Source organism: Pantherophis guttatus, chromosome 5 (assembly GCF_059756535.1).
Source record: "Pantherophis guttatus breed Tessera chromosome 5, ASM5975653v1, whole genome shotgun sequence".
NCBI lineage: Eukaryota > Metazoa > Chordata > Lepidosauria > Squamata > Colubridae > Pantherophis > Pantherophis guttatus.
The window spans coordinates 21,275,365-21,290,474 of NC_142067.1; the positions used below are offsets into that span (position 1 = coordinate 21,275,365).

Genomic DNA, 15,110 nt, shown 5'->3' on the forward strand with positions numbered 1-15,110 from the left:
TGTATACGCACAGTACATGTTAATGAAAGGAAAAATAAACGGGGCCGGTTTCACAAGAATTAAATATCAAACAAGTTAAAAAGAAAGAAAAAGGATTTTTTTAAAAAAAAAATTGGATGTCTGACTCCATCATTATTATACATCTGGTTATTTGCATGTTTTTAACATAGAAAGATAAAATACAAGCGTCATCCCATAAAGTTCGATATGCACCCCAAATAAAACATAAACCTTTTAAACTCTGGTGTCTCCAAAGACAATAGAGTCCCATCTCCAAGAATTCTCCAGATGAGATTCCCCATACATTTGGGATGGCACCATTGCAGCCATCCCGAACTGCCCGTGCCCTGATCCAGTATCACAGGGATCGTGCCAAAGATGCCAATATATTCATTTACGTAGCCTTGGGGCCTTTTTTTTTTTTTTTTTTTGACTTAATTAAAACCTCTATTCCTCTGGTGTGAGAACGAGAGGAGAAGGCAGACAGGAGGCAAACACTGTGGGGATTATCGCCCAGAGCAGGCCTCAAAGATGGGCTAGAGAAGGGGTGGGCAACTATAGCCCTTTTATGATTTGTGCACTTCAACTCCCAGAATTCCTGAGCCAACCACGTTAGCTCAGGAATTCTGGGAATTGAAGTCCACAAGTCATAAAAGTGCCATGGTTGCCCACCTCTGGGCTAGAGAGCTCAATAAAAGTGGGCGAATTAGTCGTCAAGACCGTTTCCCTCAAACTCCTGACCACGAATATATCTCATGAAAGGCAGCGGAAGGAAAAACAGATTACAACGGCCTCCATATCCAGCCTCTCAATCCCCTCACTCACCTCGCTCGACGTCCAACCTCTTTCCGCAGAAAGCGCCGACAAGTCAGATCCTTCACCAGTACAAACCTACCGCCACCTTCGAAGCGATCAGCGCCACAGGCTGAAGAATAGGGAGCGCAGAGCGCTCTGGGAGTCGTAGTTCTCCGCCGGGAAAGTCACCGTTCTACGAAGCAGGCCGGCTGCGGCGTAACTGACTACGATTCCCATGAATATTTCGGAAAACATTACTTGGCGTCATGGCTCTTGGCCGAACTTAGTGGCAGTTAAAGGGAGGGGTGGAGTCCCTCCTTTTGAAGGAAAGGGTAGCTCTAGGCATACGCTATTGTAAACATCATCCCCACCGCAACGCTATTAAATGTTAAAGTGAGGAAATAATTGTAATGTGCGATGTAAAAGTTTAAAAAAAAGCTTTTGAAAAGTACAGAAAAATATTGTGATGGTCTGTCAGGGTGAAAATAAGTTCTGTGATGCCTTCAAAACCAAGAATTAGGTTTGCTCTGTGGATAATAATGTTGCTTAGAATTTTAGACTTCATTATTAGCGTTCTAAAAGGTGACATTGGCACTTAACATGGCAGTCTAGATTTCTTTTTTAACTTCAGGAAAACTCGGGATATTTTTTTTTTTCCTTTTTGGCCAATGCCAATTTCTTTTGGTCTGCAAGAACTTGTCATTTCAGCACTAAACAATAGAGATTGTATTCTGAAAGTCCTTGAATAGACTTGCAAGTTTTAAGAAAGATACAAACCCAGATGGGAAAGAGTAATATAATACATTTGCACTTGTGGAATGTTATCTAGAACAGCGGTCACCAACTGGTGGTCCACGGACCACTGGTGGTCCACGAGAAAATGTTGGTGGTTCGCAGAAAAAATATTTGCATTATATATAGTGCACTAAATCAGGGGTCCTAAAACTACAGCCCCTGGGGCAGATTTGTGCAATGAATGCTTGTGTTACTGCAGACAGTCTCTCCCTTTGGGTCTTTTTGTGTGGGTTGGAGGGGGGCAGAAATTCCGACTTGGGCTCTGTTTCAACTTCGGTGCGGGCTTTGGGTGAAGGCTGGAGGGAAGTGCCACTGGTAGCAAGGAGCCGGAGGCCCTTGTTCCACTGGGACTGCCTCATGGCCTGGAACTGGCTGACCATCTCAGCCCGCTGAGCCTCCAGGTGCTGGTACCTGGCCTTGCGCTCCCACAGGTCTTCCCTCTGCTTGGAAAGCCTATGCTCATAGTCCTCAGTGAGGTGCTTTTGTTGAGCCTCCTTCTCGATCAGATCCAATTTGAATTGACCCAGCTGTTTTGCCAACTCTTTCTCATGGTGGCTGCTTAGCTCCAACAACTACTTCCTGTTGGGGCCCTAAGGAGTCCGGGCAGGCAAAGAGTGGCTGGGAGGGGAGGGATGAGTAGAGGCCGGCGAGGCACCCCTCGACGTGAGTGACATCAAGTTGGCCATGCCCACCCAGTCACATGCCCACCCAGCTGGTCATTAAGCAGATCATATTAGTGGTCCATGGGATTTAAAATTATGAATTTAGTGGTTCCTGAGGTCTGAAAGGTTGGTGACCTCTGATCTAGAATCAACATTTTTTATTGTTCAAGTCTTACGTGTAATAAATGTATTTTATTGTTTCATCACTTGCTTTCTGATGTATTACACATCCAAATATATGTATCATTTGTTTCTGTACTCTATAAAAGGACTTGACTTCCCCTTAATAAATTTTTGCTTTGCCTGAATTACTTGATGATTCATATTTGCTGATCAGGGAAAGAAGACTTTTTCAAAAGTAAACGTCTCTCAAAGTCAAGTTCTTATCAACTCCATGCCAAACTGAGAGTGCAAACAGTGGTGATTGTGAATGCAAGAGTGAGTCTGGAGGCAACGGTGGGAATTGTAAACAATAATCGTAAAAATAATACAAAATAAAATACAGTTACTATGGTTTTCCAAACATTAGTGCTATTTGATTTGTACACTGCCTTTCTACCTGGCACATACCCTTAGAACGATTTTAAAAAGAGAACCAGTTTGGTCTAGTAGTGGATAGGGCACTAGCCTAGAAAGCAGGAGACTGAGTTCTAGTCCTACCTTAGAGATGAAAGCTGGCTGGATGACTTTGGACCAGTTATTCTCTCTCAAAACAACCTATTCCACAAGATGATTGTTGGGACAATAGGAGAGGGGAGAAGCATTATGTATGTTCACTGGCTTGAGTTACTTATAAAGTAATAGAGGCATAATTAAAAAATCCAAATAAAATCATAAAATATAATGCAGAAGCGAGCCTTATCCAGAATCATGTTTCTGCTAGTTCAAGTTGCAGTCACTTTTATGTGCCTTTAAAATCTCCATAACAAAATTCAAAAGAATCATTAGATGGCAGCAGAGTTTTCTTTGTTTCTTTGCTGCCATCTTTTAATCATCTGGATGTTTGCAAGTTAGATCTGGCAATTCTAATCTTTTAAATCTGCTTAAAATGGTACCTTAATACAATCAATTATTTGTAATATTGTCAGAATATTGTTATTGTTCTTACTAATCGCCCTGGGAGATTTTTCACATTGTATAAAATTTAATTTCAAACTATGGCTGTGTTGGCATAACACAGAGTACCACAAATGTAACCAGCTGCATTTCATTTTATAGTATTGTTTGAAGCAAACTTAGATGATGTTTATAGACCTGTGTCTCATACAAATCCAGAACATGTGAGAATTACTTTATCAGGGTAATGTGTCACTTTTATGAAGTATTTTACTATTGGCCAATCTCCATTGTAGACCAATGCTTTCATTAAAATGTAAGATATCCAAATAGGGTTGCCAGGTCTGCTTCCAAAAAATAGCGGACAAACGGATCAATTCTTTGTGTTTAAGGAATAATTCTTTAATTTCAGTACAACATTGAGAAATATTAAAAAATATACAAAGTTCACTTCGAACTGATGGTACAAGCAGTCGGTTATGTTCGTCAGTCCACAAATTTCCCATGACGCTGAAAATTCGTTCAACATTTGCATTTGATACCAAAATTGATGCACAATACTGGAACACTTTCAGTAAACTCGGAGCTGGCTCTTTCTTGAAAAAGTACGTCCACTTATCAAGGGATGAATTGCCCTGCAGATGAACATAAACTTCTTCTAAGGCAGAAATTTCATCGAAGAGAGTGTTGGATGGAAGTTCTTCTCGCCATGGTGATAATAACCATATGTTCATCATTTCTTCTAAAGTTGGAGGATTATTGCGATCAATTAGATTGAAACAACTTAGCGTCTCATATACTGAATCGTGAAATTATACCCCTTTTCTAGGTACGCAATGGCTCTTTGATACACGTTGATGGCTTCTTTCTTGAACTTTTGCACGGCATTCTCAGGCAAATGTTTTTTACGAAAGGCAAATAAAACTTTCATTCCAAAAAACTGCTCATCGTATTTTTTTTGCAAAGAATCATGCAGCTTACACATGATAATGTGAAGATCACATGCAAGAATTTTCTTGCGTTCCAGCTTCAGTAGGGTGTCTTGCATTATTGACATGAAGAAGTGCGTGAAATATAAATACAATTCTGAAATTGTTGGTTCGTCGTCCTTTGCGAGTTCATTTTCCTGATCCGAAATAAGGTTCCAGATAACTTTATGGCACTCATCAGATCCAAGAGAAATAAAATACGAGTTTAGAGGTATCCAGTTTAAAAGAAGTCTTTCGACTGCTTTAAACAAACTTAACCAACGTGTTGGAACATGGCACAAAACTTCATGGAATTCTGACTCGCAAAACTTAGGTACCATTTCATCATAAAGCTTTTGAATAAAAAAAATGTCCACTATTTTGTGAAAAAAAATAGTGAACATAGTGTGAAAAAAGTGGACTGTCCGCTCAAAAAAGAGAGAGAGAGAGAGAGAAAAAGAATGGAGAAGAAATCAAGAAGTCTAAAAATTAAGCCAAATGATTCAGCCAGATTTGATAGAGGGGTTTCTTTTTGAAGGGCTAAATATACATCACTTTTAGGAAATTCTCGTGGACTATTTCTAACTTGCATTTTTTCCTTCTACTAAACCTTCTCGCAACAAATTAGCTTCCATCTCAGGACCATACTTAATGCAGCTAATTAAGGGTTAAATTATCAGAGAATGGATGCTCTTACAGATGCGTTAGTTTTGCGACAAATTTCCTTCTGTCCGTCCGTCCCCCGGCTTTATAGGATAGGAAAAATGAAATATTCATATAGCTCATGAGAGGGCGCATGTCTTTAAAAAAAAACAGTTTGTTGTTGATTCACAACCTGGAACAGTTTTATTGGTGGTTTTGCTTCCGTAAAGCTGAATGTATCAGCGCCCTCCCTTTGGAAACCTAATACAACTTGGTTTGAACTTCCCTTGAGGGAAAGGAACCAGGAAGTCTCTGCTGCGAAATTGTGGGGGGGGAAAAAGCAGCCAGCAGGCAAGTAGCCTTTTAAATCTTACTCTCGTTTGGATTTTCAGATGAATCCCGACAAGAGGAACGGCATTTTACCTGAATCTCATAATTTGCTGAAACGTGATGTTTTGTTTGATAATTTTGCTACTGTAACTGTTGTGTCTTCCATAGTGGAACGATAAACAGCAATTTTACAGTACAGGCAGAGGGAAGTTCATGCAGAATGGATGCATGAGCTATAGGCGCTAAAGGAACTAACACTACATAAGGTGAAAGGATCTTGTTCCCTTTCAGATTGTGTTGGTTTTTCTTCTAGTTACTTGCTAGAACCTCATAAACTATTTGACTATGAGAATCATAAACAAAAATACGAATTTCATTTGTATTCTGATTAAGAGGAACATCTGTATTTAATACTAAATAATATACATGCCTGTTACCTACAGTGAAAAACATACTGTGTATACTGCAGTGTCACTGCAACAAATAAATTTTATTAAGAACCACAAAACTTAACAATGAATTCACCTAGAGTCAACATTTATTTTACATCTAGAATATTATATATTTTCATGTTTGCATTAAGCCACTGTAGCCTTCTGCAATAATTAAATCAGAATTCCTGTTTTTGCATAACACTAATTTTTGTATAACTTTAGTTAACATAAATGTTGTAATATAATGAGCTTTGAACTCTTCTGTTGTATATGCTGACACAGCCAAAAATAGTCTCTCTATAAAATGACACTAAATTAAATTTGGCTCAGGGCTTCATTATGTGAAAAACACTATTAAGTATGTATTGATGAAACACCCACTTCCCTCCTTTTTTTCCCTCCCCATATGTACTTTAGTTATTTGCATGAGTATGGCAACATGACAGTGTTTTGTATGCTAACAACACATTGAGTTGGACCAAATTAAACCATATTGCATTTTCATAGCATTACTTAAAGTGTTCCTTAAAGTGTATTCTGGGGTATTTTCACCGACAGTTTTTTCCGCTTCAGGTAGCAATCCTAAAGATACATATTTACCTTAAAGTACAGTGTTCCATTCATTATGACTTCTGAGTAGATAAGATTTGCTTTCAGAAATAATATAGTATGATTACTCAAAAATAAGTGGCACCAGAATTAGTAGTGATTGGCTTTCTTGGCATTGTGCCAATGAAACTTAGAACATTTGAAAAGCTGAGAAATGAATTCTGACAATGGAAGATTCACTGTGTAATACACTTATGGAACTTTGTCCTAAGGCGTGTAATCTTTGCTCATATTAATCAGATTTTAAATGATTCTTGAAATCCACTTCATTTCACTGGTGAAATGTACTGGATTTCCGATTGATATTGTTGCTAACTAATTCAGATTGCTTAACTTATTAGACATTCTCTTCTGGACTGTAGAATGCTTCAAACTGCTTTTTTTCAATAATCTCAGTGCATAGATATTTCAGTAATTTGTATATAAACTGCTTTGGTGGACATTGGATCTGAAATTGACACAGACATATTAGAAATAGTTGTTTATTAAGTAGCACTAATGGGAAGGGAATATTATCTAGAAATTTAACAATCTAGTATTTGTTTAATTTCCCACATAAGTTTGTTCTCTAAAGCTTCTCTGTTGGATTCATATATGACGCAAAGCTGAAAAAAACCCCACATTATATAACTCATTGTCTTGTTCTAATTCGTTGTTGTGCTTAATTCAGTAAACTATAGATAATGATATCCTAATTTATCCCAGGGTACAAGCCAATTTTATTCTATTTTAATATACTTTTGCATTTTCTTTTGTTCTTTTACTGTCATTGTCATGGTTAAACTTATTATTTAACTCTTTGGAAATGGGATCAATTTATTTATTTATTCCTCCTGCCTGCTAGTAAGATACAAATAAGTATATAATAATGGAATCTGAAAAATAAAGCTGTAAAGATAGAAAAACTAACCTCAAACCATGATAAAAGTTTAGGCTAAAAAACTAATACAGAAAACAAATCAGTAAATAGAGGGTGTGCTTTGAATGCAGAAACTCACAGTTTCAGTCCTTTGCATATTCATGTAGGAGTGAAAAAATGGATTAAACGTTTTAAAACCAGTCATGCCATCCTGCCAACTAATCTAAGAATTAACAATTATTCTAACCAATTTTCCTTTGCATACTGAACCTTTAGATCAAGTCAAGGGAGTTCTCTCCAAATAAGTGATAATAATGCTACCAGCTAGCTGGATTCCATTCTCCTCTTCTCTCACTGCAGGTGGGGAGTCTTTAGCATTTTCCAGCTGTAACCTGGAGAAAACATTGTAAAAGTGTCTCTCAAATCTGGTTTTGAATCTGCTGAATTGGTCAGCCTCTTATCTAACTTCAGAGTGGCTCCTAGAATATGTCACAATAAGTCCCAGTGGCTGAATACAGGTAGTCTTCAACTTATGAATTAAGCCCAAAATGTATGTTGTTAAGTGAGAAATTTGTTAAGTGAATTTTGTCCTTTTTTATGACTTTTCTTGCCACATTTGTTAAGTGAACCATTGCAGTTCTTAAATTAGTAACACAGTTGTTAAGTGAACCTTATTTCTCCATTGACTTTTACGTGTCAAAAGGGGATCACATGACTCCAGGACACTGCAACCATCATAAATGTGAATTGGTTGTCAAGCATCTGAATGTAAATCATGTGACCATAGGGAAGCTGTAACCATCGTAAGTGTGAAAAATGGTCATAAGTCACTTTTTTCAGTGCTGACGTAACTTTGAACGGTCACTAAATGAACAGTTGTAAGTCAAGGACTCCTACAGTCTATTTTATTTTTTTTCTAATGTTCAGAAGGATGACCAAATTTCACTCAGTCACCATTTCTATTCATTTTTCTTTTTTATTTGATTTATATGCCGCCCTTCTCTGGAGACTCAGGGCGGCTTACAATGCGCTAAGCAATAGCCTTCATCCTTTTTGTATATTTATACAAAGTCAGCTTATTGCCCCCACAACTGGGTCCTCAATTTACCTACCTTAGAAAGGATGGAAGGCTGAGTCAACCTTGAGCCTGGCAAGATTCGAACCTGTAGTAATTGCAGGCAGCTGGTCTTAATAACAGGGTGCTTTAGACCACTGTACTACCAAGGCTCTTATGTAACATTGTAGCTATTTATTTTATGCATCTGGTTGAACTTGAATTCAGATGTTTAGTTTATTTATATATATGCATTATGCATTCTGGGTCATTGACTGTAACTAATGATGATCATGAAGCTAGCCATATTGTAAACATGTCTTGAGTAGATATTGAAGCTTTCCCTTCCTGGGCATGCTCAGGTTAGCATTGCAAATCGAAGTCATCATGGCCCAAAGTAATTAAAAAATATCCTTGCTGGAACTATTTTGATTTGAAATTTGCTTTGCAGGATGACAATTGCAATTTTTGCTGGCTGTACTTTCTTTCTGAGAATCAGAAAGTTAACAATTCTAGAAAAGAACCGACTGAAGAAGTCCATTAAGGAAAATGGTGGGCAGATTGCATTTGGATTAAATCAAGAGGTATGTTTAGCCGTACATCTTTGGTCTTTGGTAGAGAGAGCAGCAAATTCAAGAAAGGAGTTTCAGTATAGAACAGAGGTCAGCAACCTGCGGCTCTTTGGGCCCTCTGCTGTGACTCCCTTCAGGTGATCCCACCACTGGCTGGCCCCGCCCCTCACCCTCCCAGTCTCTCCTCGCCTGGTCTGAGAAGGTACGGGTGACAGCGGGGGATGGAGAAGCGGCCAGGACAGAGACAGCGAGATACAGAGAGAGGGGGAGAGAGAGAGACAGAGAGAGAGGGAGGGGAGAGAGAGGGAGGGAGGGGAGAGAGAGATATGTCAAAAGAATTTTGTGGTTCCCGGTGTTTTTTAACAACTGGTTCTCTGCCCTAATGACCAGCTGGGTAGACATGGCTTGGGTGGGGGGGTGTTCATGTGACTGGTGAAAGTGAGTGACATTGAGTTGGCCATGCCCACCCAGATTTTGTGGCTCCCGGTGTTTTCTTTTCTGTGGGAAACGGGTCCAAATAGCTCTTTGAGTACTTAAGGTTGCAGATCCCTGGTATAGAATGAAACACAGTTGGATAAACGGAAAAAAATATTCACTTCAACGAATGCTAATTATGACTGATTTAGTTTAGGCCTTGTGTCTTTTATATGTTATAGAGTAGATTTTATGTCACCAACTTACTCCTTCTGGGATGTCAAGGCTGCAGTATCTAAAATTGTAGACAGCAAGGGAAAACGGAACTCGGCCTGTTCTGGTATAATAGCACACCATGATTTACTGTTACAGGAATGAAGAAAATTTGAATTTTTATAGGAGTTGCATAGGAAATGTAAAACCTCTTTGTATTCTACCTGTTATGAGAAAAGTCTTTTAAAAGTTACTGACAGTATGAATTTGATACACATGCACATGTGTTTTGATACACATTGTTAAATAAGAACATCATCTAGAAAAGCTACAATTTAAAACATATATTCTTGGTTACAAGATTTATTTTGTAAATAAATTCCTCCCAAAAGTAGGGAGGAGAAAACAAAGGTGAATCACTTCAATACTTTGGTAAGAAATCTTCAAATATGAGTCAAGGGAGAATTTACTTCTTTCTAAGAAACAGACAGATAAAGAGATGCATTAAAAATTCTGTAAATGATTAAACAGATTGTCAGTGAGAAAGAAAGTATGTTAAAAGTATGTCCAATTGTTTAAAAATAACATGTGGAACCTGGTTTTGTAGAAGCATGGGTCAGTAAGGGTTATGCTCCATGTGATAATTTGGTAATTATCTAATGTAATTTTAGTGCACTCATGTTGTCACTGAAGATGCTGATGCACTCAGCCCCAGCCATCTGAAAACCATCCAGAAGTATGAGCTGCCTATGGTAAATGTTGATTTCATATGGGATTCCATCAAAGAAAGAAAACTTCTACAATGTGAGAACTATGAGCTATCCCAAACAGTGCCCTGTGAAACAGGTAAGGAAGCTTCTTTTGAATTAAATACATTTTATTCAAAAGAATTTCCATCTATACAAGTAACCTAAAAGTACTAAACTATATGGCTGGTAGGTAATCTTCTCCCCATTACTGTATCTGAAAATATGAAGTTAGAATTTCAATAAAATCTTCCCAGTTTGCCACAAGAAGCAAAACATCATATGGCAGTGATGGCTAACCTTTTTGCCATTGCGTGCCAGGAGGGGGGGCAGGGGGCGCACGTGCCCGTGCCCACACCCATAATTCTATGCGCCCTGCCCCCATGCATGCGCACGTGACGCTCCCCCTGCTCCTGGCACGTGATGGCCCGGTAGGCCCATTTTTCTCTCTCACCTGGCTCCAGAGCCTCTTTAGGAATCTAGAGAGGGTGAAAACGGTCTTCCCCACCTCCCCCAGAAGCCCTCCAGAGCCCAGAAATGGCCCATTTGCCAACTTCCGGTGGGAATTTGGGTGTCCTCCTGGATTCACGGCTGTCTTTAGAAGATCACTTGACAGCCATAACCAGGGGGGCTTTCGCACAGGTATGCCTGGTGCGCCAGTTGCGCCCTTTCCTAGACACTCATGCCCTCGCCACAGTCACTCATGCTCTTGTTACTTCTCGGTTGGATTACTGTAACACCCTCTACATGGGGCTGCCCTTGGGATGCACCCGGAGGCTTCAGCTAGTCCAGAATGCGGCCGCGCGGGTTGTTACAGGAGCCTCTTGTTACTCCTGTGTAACACCTCTCCTGCGCGAGCTGCACTGGCTGCCAGTGGTCCTCCGGGTTCGTTTCAAGGTGCTGGTGCTCACTTATAAAGCCCTACATGGCTTATGCCTGGGGTACTTGCAGGACCATCTTCTGCCATCCTCCCATCGTCCTGTGTGCTCTTAAGAGCGGGCCTCCTCAGGGTGCCGTCAGTCAGACAATGTCAGCTGGCGGCCCCCAGGGGGAAAGTGTTCACTGTGGGAGCGCCAACCCTCTGGAACAGTTTGGTCACCAGGCTTAGGACAGCCCCCGACCTCCTCTCCTTCCTCTTGAAGACGTGACTTTTTCATCTGCCCCCTGTTGAGGGGGTTTTTACATTGTAATAATTTTAATTAATTTTAATTGGATTTTAATTTATATTTAATTCATATTGTTGAATTTTTATCTTGTAAGCTGCCCTGAGTCCTTCGGGAGAAGGGTGGCATATAAATTGCAATAAAATAAAATAATAATAATAAAAAAATTGGCAAACGGGCCATTGTCGGCTTCCGGAGGACCTCCAGGGGGGGTAGGGAAGGCTGTTTTCGCCCTCCCCAGACTCTTAGAAAGGCTCTGGAGCCAGGTGAGAGAGAAAAACGGGCCTTCCCCACCCCCACCTGAGGCCTTCCGGAGAAGCGTCGGAGAAACAACCTGTTTCCCTACCGGAGCTGAGCTCGCATGCCCACTGATATAGCTATGTGTACCACCTGTGGCACGCGTGCCATAGGTTCACCATCATGGTCATATGGCATCCTTCACTCTGTCACAGCAGCATCATAAGCACCCTACTCGGCATGAAAAGGCCAAAATAACTTTAAATCAGAGAAAAATTTGGTGTCCTTTGTGGCTGAAATGCTGCATTACTCTGCCAGATGTTAAGATTGGCCCCAGTAGTCCATTTTTCTAATCTTCTGTTTATATTTTTTATGTACTTATTCAAATTAATAGATATAAAGTAACTATTTCATGACAAATAGGTACAGAAACTACCTTAATGAATGGCGATGACAGCCCTAAGGAAAAAGATGTTTCTGAGGAGAATCACAAGCATAAATGGGATGACAGCAGAAACTTAGAAAAACTAAGGTAACTTCTTTACGTATAATGTTTGTTTAAAAATGAAACCAAGTTCTTTTGGGGATAGGAGAATTCAGTGCATTATATGCAGATTATTCTGGGGTCAGTTTGTTGCATGCTCAGTTAAGGGAACAAATTATAGAAAAGCAGTTCCTCTCCAGTTGGCTGAAGAGACAAAGGAGTTGAGAGTTTGCATTCGACTAGGAAAATTCTATATTTCTTCCTTTTTAAGACGAGAGGTAAAATGGCAGCATGTTTATTGTTAAACTTTTTTTTAGCAGCAAAAGGCCATATAAAGTGTAAGGCTGATATGATGAGATCCGTGGAAGGAATCAGGACTAGGATTTTTATTATGTTTATGATTGTACCCAGTGTACTCAAGATATTTTAGACTTCATGCTATCTGGGGAGCATGGGTATTGAAATAAAACAATGGAGGGTGCCAATTGGGTCATTAAATGTCTGCAAAATTCACTTAGCAAATGTCTCACTTAACAACATAAATTTTGGCCTCAGTTGTGTTGTAAGTGGAGAACTACCTGTCTACCAGGACTACCGTGAAACTCTAGTCGCTTCATTGATATGGAGAATGGAGAGTACCAAAGACCCTGGAAGTGGGAATTGCTGTGAGCTCTGGCCAGTAGAAACTGCTCCATTTGCCACCTTGGAAGATCTGTGTTCCCAGTCTTAAATTGGAAGCTTACCACAGCCGAGCCTGAAGAAAATCAACTTCATTATCTAACCCTGACAATCTGTAGCACAGTTTTGGAGACTAGAGCCTTCTGTTATTGGCTTTGGAAAAGTTAAACCTCATTATTTCCATTAGCCTTCTGATTATTTCCAACGGTCTTATCCATATTCAGCAACAAATAAGAATCTGACATTTTTTTTGTTCCAGATGGTATTCAGATAAAGATGAATATGTTCCATATTTTCCTAAAGAGTTTGAGCTTGCAAAATATGACATCCTTGAAAAGGTATTTTTTCTTTCTAACATAAGGTACACATAAACATATAACTTATACAAGTTATGTGTTTATTTGTACAGGAACGCAAAAGTAAACTATACATGCATCATTTGCATGTATATCAAATGTATTAAGCCACTGATTTTTGCTTGCCATTAATTAAAACTATAGTTATTTTTGTTATTTTGTTATATTTGTTATTTTTGTAACTAGAAATTAGTTCATAAAAGAAATCAGGTAATTGTATAATAATTGCTGTATTAATAATTCCAAGAGGCATGATAAACAATCTGTATCTGGGAAACTTAATAAATTAACAAAGAAATATATACATAATATGCTTTCACATGCCTAAGGTCTATTTTATATTTATTTAATATATTCAGATATGATTTAGCATCATGCAAACAACCTACAGAAAGCTCCAACACTCATTCTGTCCTCCTTTAATAAAATTCCAGAGGTAACAGAAACATTTATTTTCTACTTTAAATTAACTTCAAATTGCTATGCTATTCTATACAAACAAGGAATTTTCATTCATTACAATTAACTATAGTTGATCAGTGGAAGCCAGAATCAGAAATAGTTTGTTATTTCTGGATGTAAGAGCAAATTACTTAATTTTTTTTTCCACCATTGCATTTATCAGTCAGATTTTTAACAAAGCAGTTGGAAAAGAGTTCCAAAGCACGAAACATTCCAAAATTTGCCACGAAATATTCTTAATATAATAGAAGGTAAACAATAGGTATTTAGGAATAATTACATTGACTGAATTTAACTAATATATTTAATATATTAATAAAATTATCTAATTTCTGGTTTAATTTTTGTCCTTAATTGTATTGCTGTAACCAAATATTATAATGCCTTTTTTTTTCAGATTGCAGCACATGGTGAATATGTTGTTCTTGAAATGCAGTGCTTTCAGCAGGAATGCAGTTACCCATTTTGTATAAGAGCACATTACAGCATACTGGAAGGACGCCCAGTAAGTTCGGAAGGCTTTTATGAATACATATTAGCTTTTTTGTTATCTTGAATGCTATTGAATGTTTATTGTTTTAGATCAAAATTTTATCTTGCTCTGTTATGTTCTGGACTTTAAAGGACTAATAGTTTTAGTTATTAATATAGTCGAGTATAAATTTTAAAAAATCATATTACTGGTTAGCCTAGTAGAGGTAGCTCTTGACATGGCTTCTTTTCCTGAACATGTCTTCCAATTTTCCCGAGGATATTTCATAGCTTGACATGATCAACACAATCAAAGGCCTTTCCATAATCAATGAAGCTAAATTCCTTTCCTCTCCATTATCTAACATGCATCAGCAGTAATATCTCTGTTCTCTTGACAAATCTAGTTATTGACACAGCATACTGATAACCTATAAGAAAGTAGCTAAGAAGTGGTGAGGTGAGGAGTAGCTAATATTAATGGCTTCTTGGCACATGGGCACCTGTATGACCACTTTCTCCAACCTGAATCGGCTTGAACTATTAGGTGTTAAATTTAAATTTACCTACAACACAAAATAGTTTGTTTGCGGAAGAGACTGCCTTTCAGCTCCTGGATTGGGACTGAAAGATGAAAGCAGAAACAGTATGCTCCATCCCATATTTGGGTAGACCAAGTTCCCTGATAGACCGGTCTCACGAGAAAAACACTTGAACTATTAGGTAAGCCAAGAAGAAATAGCTCTCATTTCCCCACTACCAGGAATTGGCGGGAGCTGAGGAGATACAGAAGATTTATCATGGATGTTTTAATGTTTCTATAATTAATTAATCTGCTAAGAATCATTTACATCATTTTAGGGCAGAAATGAAATGAATAGATAAATGTTGGCTTGCTGTAACGAGTGCTGCAGTTACTGCTTTAACCAAATCCCCTACTTCTACAGAAACATTTTGCAGATAAAGGAAGTTGAATTGGTTCAAAAGTTGAACATTTTGCAGATGGAGAAAGTTAAAGTCAGATTATTCTGACTAATTAAAGAAACATAATTATAAACAGCAACACAAACTTATAATAATACCTAGGTTCATTCAGTGCAGATTAGAGAG

The 15,110-nt window shown here is 38.5% G+C and overlaps 2 protein-coding genes across 5 annotated transcripts in view; one reads left to right on the forward strand and one right to left on the reverse strand.

Moving 5' to 3' along the window:
• The window catches only part of CPAP (centrosome assembly and centriole elongation protein), a 32,338-nt gene extending 31,258 nt beyond the window's left edge, over nucleotides 1–1,080 (reverse strand). For 2 of the 3 annotated variants that reach the window (XM_060686229.2, XM_034409824.3), the window contains exon 1: nucleotides 826–1,080. The gene's annotated coding sequence lies outside the window, so the exon portion shown is untranslated. The remainder of the gene's footprint in view (nucleotides 1–825) is intronic. The other variant, XM_060686230.2, reaches the window with a different exon arrangement.
• Nucleotides 1,081–5,060: 3,980 nt separating this feature from the next.
• The window catches only part of PARP4 (poly(ADP-ribose) polymerase family member 4), a 54,303-nt gene continuing 44,253 nt past the window's right edge, over nucleotides 5,061–15,110 (forward strand). Inside the window, exons 1-7 of one of the 2 annotated variants that reach the window (XM_087894664.1) lie at nucleotides 5,061–5,269; nucleotides 7,511–7,668; nucleotides 8,656–8,788; nucleotides 10,075–10,249; nucleotides 11,973–12,081; nucleotides 12,971–13,049; nucleotides 13,927–14,034. In XM_087894664.1, coding sequence (XP_087750790.1) covers nucleotides 8,657–8,788; nucleotides 10,075–10,249; nucleotides 11,973–12,081; nucleotides 12,971–13,049; nucleotides 13,927–14,034 — 603 coding nt within the window. In that variant the 5' untranslated portion in view covers nucleotides 5,061–5,269; nucleotides 7,511–7,668; nucleotide 8,656. The remainder of the gene's footprint in view (nucleotides 5,270–7,510; nucleotides 7,669–8,655; nucleotides 8,789–10,074; nucleotides 10,250–11,972; nucleotides 12,082–12,970; nucleotides 13,050–13,926; nucleotides 14,035–15,110) is intronic. The other variant, XM_034409862.3, reaches the window with a different exon arrangement.